Source organism: Alosa pseudoharengus, unplaced genomic scaffold, assembly GCF_046254945.1.
Source record: "Alosa pseudoharengus isolate Yale_2024_CS ecotype anadromous, Long Island Sound unplaced genomic scaffold, YU_APseudo_1.1 YU_APseudo_1.1_scf_8, whole genome shotgun sequence".
NCBI lineage: Eukaryota > Metazoa > Chordata > Actinopteri > Clupeiformes > Clupeidae > Alosa > Alosa pseudoharengus.
Window position 1 is genome coordinate 2,600,334 of NW_027468870.1, and position 10,000 is coordinate 2,610,333.

At 43.5% G+C, this 10,000-nt stretch overlaps 1 protein-coding gene across 1 annotated transcript in view; it reads left to right on the forward strand.

Moving 5' to 3' along the window:
* The window catches only part of gabrr3a (gamma-aminobutyric acid type A receptor subunit rho3a), a 53,386-nt gene that overhangs the window by 15,729 nt on the left and 27,657 nt on the right, over nt 1-10,000 (forward strand). The window contains exons 3-4 of the mRNA XM_076273740.1: nt 6,388-6,455; nt 6,679-6,902. Of these exons, the coding sequence (XP_076129855.1) occupies nt 6,388-6,455; nt 6,679-6,902 (292 nt within the window). The remainder of the gene's footprint in view (nt 1-6,387; nt 6,456-6,678; nt 6,903-10,000) is intronic.

The window sequence follows — 10,000 nt, forward strand, 5'->3', positions numbered from 1 at the left end:
TCTTTTGCGATATTGTTGACAGCCTGCACCGCAGTAGGGTGCAGGAAGCTTTTGATAGCGCACGCCTCAAACGATAAACGCAAAACCTCCAGGACAAACCACTCACAGTGTACTCTCTGAAACCATGAATAGGTCACTAATTTGTGTGTTATTTACGTTTGATTGCATTTCAGATGGCGGGACTTGTTGGTTTCCTGTAGTAGCCTATAGCGTTTTTTTCTTTATTTTTTTGTATGTCCGAATATTGGGGGGGACATTTTGGTCACATCTGAATATTGGGGGGGACACGTCCCCCCCAAAGTCTATGGTGACTACGGCCCTGGTGTGTGTGTGTGTGTGTGTGTGTGTGTGTGTGTGTGTGTGTGTTTAGAGTGGGGAGAGTATTAGTCCCGCGCTGAAGTCCCTGTGTGTGTGTGTGTGTGTGTTTAGAGTGGGGAGAGTATTAGTCCTGCGCTGAAGTCCCTGTGTGCGTGTGTGTGTGTGTGTGTGTGTGTGTTTAGCAGTGTTTCCCCTACAATGTATTCATCAGCGGCGCAGCGCCGCTCCTGAAATTCAAGCGCCACTACAAAAAAAGTTGCCTAATTAATAAAAAAATAAAAAAAATTCAAAATAAATAAATAAAAAAAACACGCAAGTGAACTTCAGGAACAGCTGCCGTTAGTTCAGGTTTGATGTCAATAAATAATAGTAGGCTAACTTTGAAGGCGCAGTCAGGGATTCCACAGGAGATCACGCTTGTTTGTGTTTATGTGTTTATTAGCAGACGCAATTTTGTGCAAAAAAACGTAGCCTACATTATGTTAACCAAGGAACCAAATTAAACATGCCAGCGAGATAGCTCGCCCCTACCTTCAGTAGCCTATTCCCAGATAAATTCCACGCATTGTTTTTTTTGTTTGTGATACAGGCAATGCTTTCAAGCCCTGTGTTGCTAACATACCTAGGCTGTGAAACTAAGGTCTAGCTAGCCTATTGGTGGGCTTAATTGAATTTGAGTAATAGGATATGCAACCATTTACATCTGGAGATAGTTTGTAATTCCTGTAGAGCTCACAAAATTATAGAAATGATACAAGACACTGATCTCCTATAATCCAAGATAGATTTTCTTCGAGTTTTTGAGCATTTATTTTACCAAATGACATGGAAAACATAATTCATTTCATCCACATATTCGTATGCACCATGCACAACAACGCTACTAAGTTAGCTTAAAACCATGAGAATCAATAAAACCTCACGGGCCGTCACGGCATTAAAGTGACAGGCACTCAATTCGACTTGCACAGCACCAATACAGTGTAATGACATGAAAGAGAAGTCTATATAGTTTATACAGTGCTATGCAAAAGTTAAGACACCCATGCTGAAATTGACTAAAGGGAGGAATAAAAAACATATTTTGCCTTTTGTCTTAATGCCTTAATTAAAATAGGACATACATTCAAAAATAATTTATCATGTATCGTAAATAAATAAATGTTATTATATAAATAAATGTCTTAACTTATGCACAGCACTGTATATTCTAAATAGTAATAGTTTGTACAGTGGTCTACAGTGTACAGTTCTACAGTGGCTAATTACTAATAATGTAAATGAAAAAGGTGAAAGAAAAACATGAATAAACCATAATTTGTAACTCAATTTTCTTTAACAAAATCCACCATTTAAGGAGTCATTTTTTCAAATTTTTCTTTTTTTTTGGGGGGGGGGGGGGGTTCTACGATCAACAGCACCGCTACTGGAAAAATGTCTAGGGTAAACACTGTTTAGAGTGGGGAGAGTATTAGTCCTGCGCTGAAGTCCCTGTGTGTGTGTATGCGGGTGTGTGTGTGTTTAGAGTGGGGAGATTATTAGTCCCGCGCTGAAGTCCCTGTGTGTGTGTGTGTGTGTGTTTAGAGTGGGAAATTATTAAATTCTCTCCAAATTCGGAACTGTGCTGCACAAGCCCTGAGGGCCACTGGGAACACACCTCCCTCAAACGACCCTTTAACGTGTGTGTGTGTGTGTGTGTGTGTGTGTGTGTGTAATCATATCTGTGTATGTTAGCATGGGTGAGTGTTTCTCTCTATCTCTTCACCTTTGCCTTTGTGTGTGTGTGTGTGTGTGTGTATTCATATTCGTATGTGTATTAAGGCCACTATGAGTTTTTACTCGGCTTTGTCTATCCTGTGTATTGAGAGGAGAGAGGTTTTTGACATGAACTGACTCCAACACACACACACAACACACACACACACACACACACAGAGGACCCATGATGACAGAGGGATTAACACAAATTCTCAGATACTCGAGCTCTGACCCATGAGTTCTCGCCCAACAACACAGCACAAATACACGGCACAGACACACAGCACAAACACACAGCACAAATACACAGCACAGACACACAACACAGACACTCAGCACAAACACACAGCACACACACACACACAGCACAAACACACAGCACAAACACACAGCACAAATACACAGCACAGACACACACAGACACACACACACAGCACAGACACACAACACACAACACAAATACACAGCAAACACACACACAGCACAAATACACAGCACAGACACACAGCACACACAAACAGCATAGACACACAGCACAGACACACAGCACAAATACACAGCACAGACACACTGCCCAGCGAAAGGATAGATAGATAGATACTTTAATGATCCCCAGGGGAAATTCAAGGTCTCAGCAGCATACAGACAACACAAACACATTCTTTAACAGCAGAAAGAGTAATTAAAGTATATAATATAAAAACTTAAGGACAGTAGAAGATAAAGAATATGCTAAATATACTAAAATACAAATTATACTTACTAACACTTAAATACAATATATAAAAATATACTAAAATACAAATTATACTAACTAACACTTAATCTAAATCAATTCTAAAAACAGTATCCACATAGTGGTGATTAATCAATCAGAGGCGCTTGCAATGACTGAGGCAGGGACTGAGCCTGTGATTCTCTGTGCATAGTAAGGTATGGTAAGGTGCTCTAAGGTGCTCTGTGTGAATGAGTGTCGTGGTGGTAGTGCAATGGTGATAGTGGTCATGGTGATAGTGCAAATGAGTAAGTCCAACAGTGCAACAATGCAGAAATAAAGTAAAGTCTATATATCTCTATATTTAACTATTTAAGAAAATGTATAAGTGTGGCCACAGTTCGGCTGTGGCATGGAGAGGGGGGGTTATACATATGTGCTAATGTGCTAATATAGCACGCAAACAGTGAGGCATAAAGACAGTGGTACAAGTGGCTAGTGGACAGACAAACATGGAGGGGGTGAAGAGGCAGAAGAGACAGACTGTGCGGAGAAGTCTATCTCTCCTCTTCCCTTAAGTGAAGTATCTATCTCTCCTCTTCCCTTAAGTGAAGTCTCTATCTCTCCTCTTCCCTTAAGTGAAGTCTATCTCTCCTCTTCCCTTAAGTGAGGCATTGAACAGTTCAATGGCCCTGGGGACAAATTACTTTCTCAGTCTGTCAGTTGTGCAAGGCAGTGAGCGAAGTCTCCAGCTGATCAGGCTCTTCTGCTTAACAATAATGCTGTGGAGTGGGTGACACTCATTGTCCAAGATGTTGATCAGTTTGTTCAGGGTCCTTTTGTCAGATAGTGAAGTGATGCACTCCAGTTCAGCTCCCACTACAGAGCCAGCCTTCCTTAACAGCCTGTCAAGTCGCCCAGCATCCTTCTTCTTTGTGCTTCCTCCCCAACATACTACTGCAAAGAAGAGGACACTGGCAACAACAGACTGGTAGAACATCCTGAGGAGCTTACTGCACACTTTGAAGGACCACAGCCTCCTCAGGAAGTACAGCCTGCTCTGCCCTTTCTTGTAGAGTGCATCAGTGTTGGCTGACCAGTCCAGTTTATTGTCCAGGTGGAGACCCAGATACTTGTAGGTGCTAACCACCTACCATCAATGTGGACTGGTAGCAGAGTGGGCTTAGACCTGCGGAAATACACCACCATCTCCTTGGTCTTTGAAGTGTTAAGTTGAAGATGATTGAGTTTGCACCATTGCACAAAGTCCTCCACCAGGCTCCTGTACTCCTCCTCCTGCCCGTTCCTGATACACCCCACAATTCCAGTATCATCAGAAAACTTCTGCATGTGGCATGACTCGGTGTTGAAGCAGAAGTCAGATGTGTACAGGGTGAACAGGACTGGAGAGAGCACAGTTCCCTGTGGCGCTCCGGTGCTGCAGATCACAGTGTCAGAGAGACAGTTCTTCAGTCTGACGAACTGTGGTCGCTCGGTCAGGTAATCTGTAATCCAGGTTACCAGGTGAGCGTGCACACCCATCTGCAAGAGCTTGTCTCCCAATCTGAGGGGCTGGATGGTGTTAAAAGCACTTGAGAAATCAAAGAACATGATTCTCACAGCACTTTTCCCCTTGTCTAGGTGGGAATGTGTCCTGTGTAGAAGATAAGTGATGGCATCGTCCACGCCCACTTTCTCCTGGTATGCAAACTGTAACGGGTCTAGTGCATGGCGTACCTGGGGTCTGAGCATACCTAAGACCAACCGCTCCATTGTCTTCATCACGTGATGTAAGAGCGACAGGTCTGTAGTCATTAAGCTCATTAGGGTGTGGCTTCTTTGGGACAGGGGTAAGACATGATGTCTTCCACAGTGTTGGAACTTGTCCAAGGCGTAGGCTCAAATTGAAGATGTGCTTCAGTGGCTCCCCTAGTTCAGCAGCACAGGCCTTGAGTAGCCTTGGACACAGTCTGTCAGGCCCCGCTGCTTTATTGCTGCGCAATTTCTTAAGTTGGACTGTCACTTGATCTGTTGTAATGGTGAGGGGTGTAATGGGAGGGGAGGGGGAGGGGTGCATCTGGGATCTGTGTGTCTGATGGCTGTTGACTGAGGTCGTTGTCACCTCACCTTGACCAACGCTCTCTTCTAACAACACAACACAAAACTGCAGTTTTTCTGAATTACAGTGCAGTACCATCATGTGTTCATGTCCAAAATATAATATGTGTGAATTGCATGTGAAATGAAATTAATTCCTCCAAAACTGCAATAAATAAGAGTTACTAAGAGAAGCTAGCATCCATATGTTTTAGTTTCCTGGCTAGTGCGCTTGCCCCCCAATCCGAGGTGCTGCAAGTTGTGGGAAAATGAAGTCAAGGAAGTCAGCACGCTAGCCAGTAAAGTTATGAAGCTAGATAAGAAACTTAGCAAGTCAGTAAAGTTAAGAAGCTAGATAAGAAAGTTAGCAAGCTAGCCAGTTAAGTTAAGAAGCTAGATAACAAAGTTAGCAAGCTAGTGAGTAAAGTTAAGAAGCTAGATAACAAAGTTAGCAAGCTAGCCAGTTAAGTTAAGAAGCTAGATAACAAAGTTAGCAAGCTAGTCAGTAAAGTTAGGAAGCTAGATAACAAAGTAGATAAGAAAGTAAGCAAGCTAGCCAGTAAAGCTAGGAAGCTGGATGAGAAAGTTAGGAAACTAGTTATAGAGGTCAAGAATCTAGCCCACAGGGTTATTACCAGGGTGAAGCCGTCAGGAGGCTAGTTAGAGACCAGACCAAGCCCACAAAAAGAGTGGCTGTGTAGTGTTTAAAGAGTGTGATGCTGTTTCTAATGGCTGTGCATGCCTGTTTAAAGAGGCCCTATGCAACAATTTTAGCAAAAATGACCTTAATTATGCAGGTTGAGAGTCGTTGTGATGGTTCTACAACACTTTTTGGGTCGTTTGGTGGGTATTTCGTCTCCCCCTAGTGCTTCTCCGCGGAAAAAACGAATATGCAACTTTCTGGTCGCGGTCCGAACACATCCGGATGTAACTCGGCGGAAATACTCGAAAATGTAGTCAGATTGTAGTTTTTTAAGAAGACTGCAAAATGGACTCCGACTTGGCTTTTTTGCTGTTGAAATTGTAAGTAGCCTACCCTTGGGTGAACTTCGTTTTTGTAATGTGATTTGATAGTCTCTTGAACAATGTGTTTGCTCGACCGTTTTATTGTGAGCCCTATGTGTTTAGCTTGGTTTATTGATGGCTAGCTCGCTAGCTAGTGGGGGTTTAGCGTACCGAAGCTGCAGGGGGAGCTATGTCGTGAAAAATGCGAGCCCAAATCAGGCGAAAACCCAGAAACAGCGAAGGAATAACCAGACCTGCATAGGGCTTCTTTAAGCTGTGTGTGCTGTTTGTAATGACTGTGCATGCCTGTTTAAGCTGTGTGCTGTTTGTAATGGCTGTGCATGCCTATTTAAGCGGTGTGCTGTTTGTAATGGCTGTGCATGCCTGTTTAAGCTGTGTGTGTTGTTGTAAGCTGTGTGTGTTGTTTAAGCTGTGTGTGTTGTTTCTAATGACTGTGCATCTCTGTTGACACTGTGTGTATTGTTCCTCTGCAGGTTCAGCCATACCTGTGGGTATCGATGTTCAGGTTGAAAGCATCGACAGCATCTCTGAAGTCAACATGGTACAGTACTGCACCTAAACCAGTCAGCACCAGCATACACCCTCTTACGTTCACACGATGCACAGCATTGCATGTTATTGCATGTTTATGTGTTTGTGATTATGTGTGTGTGTGTGTGTGTGCATAAATATGTTTCTGTGCATGTGCGTGCATGTGTTTCTGTGAGTGTGTTTCTGTGTGTGTGTGTGTGTGTGTGTGTGTGTGTGTATGTGCATGCGTGCAGGACTTCACCATGACCCTGTACCTGAGGCACTATTGGCAGGACGACCGCCTGGCGTTCCCCTCCAGTAACAATAAGAGCCGCACGTTTGACGCCCGGCTGGTGAAGAAGATCTGGGTGCCGGACGTGTTCTTCGTCCACTCCAAACGCTCCTTCATCCACGACACCACCATGGAGAACATCATGCTGAGGGTCTATCCTGATGGGAACATCCTCTACAGTGTTAGGTAGGGATTTTTGTGTATGTGTGTTTATGTGTATCCATGTGTGTGTGTGTGTGCGTGTGTGTGTGTGTCTGTGTGTGTGTGTGTGTCTCAGTAGTTATGAGAGGTAGCATCATATTTGTTTTCAGTATCATCAAGATGGTCTCAGATTTTGCTTTAGTGTTGCTCTAGCGTTGCTTTAGTGTTGTTCTAGCGTTGCTTTAGTGTTGCTCTAGTGTTGCTCTAGCGTTGCTCTAGCGTTGTTTTAGCATTGCTCTAGCGTTGTTCTAGCGTTGCTTTAGTGTTGTTCTAGCGTTGCTCTAGCGTTGCTTTAGTGTTGTTCTAGCGTTGCTCTAGCGTTGCTTTAGCGTTGCTCTAGCGTTGCTTTAGTGTTGTTCTAGCGTTGCTCTAGCGTTGCTTTAGCGTTGCTCTAGCGTTGCTTTAGTGTTGCTCTAGCGTTGCTCTAGCGTTGTTTTAGCGTTGCTCTAGCGTTGTTCTAGTGTTGCTCTAGCGTTGCTTTAGCATTGCTCTAGTGTTGTTCTAGCGTTGCTCTAGTGTTGATCTAGCGTTACATGAGGAGCCACTGTGTGCACTGTAGTCAAGTCCTCAAGTCTTCATTCATGCGTTCATGCACTAGTTTGTGAACTCCAGTCACAGGGTGTGTGTTGATGTAGGGTTCGTGCTGTCGAGGCACATCAGAGCTTGGTGACACAAGTCCCAACTCCTCAAAGACCAAACATTCAGACAGCTGCGTGAGTCAGATATGTTTCCAGGATTAAAAGAGTAAAGTTTGCTCCTCTCTGTTGACTCAACAGGCTCCCACATGCCAAACAGCATGAGACAGCTGCCTTTCTTTGAGCACAGCTGGGAGAGGCCTAACTCCTAAAACCTACTGTTAGAACTAAACACGGCGAAGCAGCTTTTAGCTGCTATGCAGTTTAGCTCTGGAACCAACTTTCAGATAAGATCAAAGTTGCCCCAACTGTAGCTAGTTTCAAATCTAGACTTAAGACTAAACTTTTCTCAGATGCTCTCTGCTAATTGATCAAATGTTCATTGCCCAGTTCACAGAGCACCCTTCAGAGTGAGTGCTGTTGTTCCTTGTAGTACTATTGCTGTCTTTAGTTGGGCACAGGGGGATTCTGAGAAGTAGCTCTAGCGGGTTTCCGCTGTCAATGGCAACGGAGTTTGTGCTTCTAATTCAGGTCTTTCATATCACTACGCAAGGACTGGAACTTCATTCAAAAGTGAAAGCAGACGATTGATCAGCTGTGTTCTAAAGAATGTTTGATTCAAGTTCAGCATGTGTTGTTGCAAACTATTTGCTTCTCAGCAAATGCCACGATGAATGGTAAGAAATAGGCTAGTAGGCTATGAAATAGGCTAGTAGGCTATGTAGGCTAAAGTCATATCGTTTTGGCAAGTAGCCGTGTAATAAGCGGGATAATGTATAGAACTGTCGGGACTTATTTTCCCAATAATGACCGGCGTTCTATACATTATGCCTTTCTACTTATTAACACTTTTAAACTATTGTCCTTTTATGCTTTTATGTACTATTATCTTGTGTGTTTCATGTTCTTTTTTATTCTTTACTTTTTAAACTATTCTTTGACTATTGCCCTTTGACTATGCTTGTATTAGCTATTCCTGTTTGCTTTTGTTTATGTAAAGCACATTTTATGACCCATGTGTATGAAATGCGCTATATAAATAAACTTGACTTGACTAACTCACCAGGTTAACGTAAGAGAGTAACAGAGAGACTTCTCCTTTGAGCTCGGCTGGGTTAAACAGCATGAGACTTCTCCTTTGAGCTCGGCTGGGTTAAACAGCATGAGACTTCTCCTTTGAACTCGGCTGGGTTAAACAGCATGAGACTTCTCTTTTGAGCTCGGCTGGGTTAAACAGCATGAGACTTCTCCTTTGAGCTTGGCTGGGTTTAACAGCATGAGACTTCTCCTTTGAGCTCGGCTGGGTTAAACAGCATGAGACTTCTCCTTAGCTCGGCTGGGAGGGACCTAACTCAGGTTAAAGCAAGAGAGTAAGAGAGTTGTTCACAGGTCAAACAAGGCCAGGGGGTGGAGGAGGCTTTGAGCCTGCGCTAACAATGACTCTAATTACAGTTCAAAGATCACGTGTCCTTTTCTACTCTAGCTTGTGCACACACTGAATAGGTTATCAGAGCGAACGGGCTGCTGCTTAACAATTCTGATTAGAAAGCCTTTGATTCCCCCTCTCTAAGGTCACTCTGAGGTCACTCCTTTTTGATTCCTCCACTCTAAGGTCACTCTAAGGCCACTCTAAGGTCACTCTAACACTCTAAGGCCTCTCTAAGGTCACTCTAAGGCCTCTCTAAGGTCACTCTAAGGTCACTCTAAGGCCTCTCTGTTATCTACTGCTGGATGAAATGTTGCCATTGGGATCATGCTGGTATTGAAACGTTTGGGCAATGTTCCACGTGTCATGTTTGGCAGGTGTACCCTGAGAAACATACACACACACACACACACACACACACCTGGTGCAGCTGTCAGGAGGGCTTATACCTGTTCAGGTGTGACAGGTTTGATCCTCAGCTCCGCTACATGCTTTCATACAACACACACACACACACTCTCTCTCACACACACACACACACACACACACACACGCACACACATACACACACACACACACACACACACACACACACACACACACACCACATGATCTGTTGTTTGCTCAACTAAATGGCCTCATAGATTACATTTCAAGCTGGATTGTGTTGATGATTTGTCATGGTAACCTGACATTACAAACTGATATCTCTAATAGCCATTTAATCCTCCTGATTGTACAGTAAGTGTACTGAATCTGTTAGATTTTAATTAGTGCAAAGCATAATTGTATTCAGAGAACTTGGCAGTAAATTCAGTAAACACACTGTGTCCTTTCACTCTGAGGACTCTTTGTCCTTGCACTCTGAAGTGTATTCACTATAAACTGGAAATGAAAGACAGAAGTCCTGAAGACAGAGTCAGTTGGAACATTCCTGTGTGTGTGTGTGAGAGAGAGAGAGAGAGAGAGAGAGTGAGTCAGTTCAGGAGTACAAGTGTTTCCCCTGAGGAACATTCCTGTGT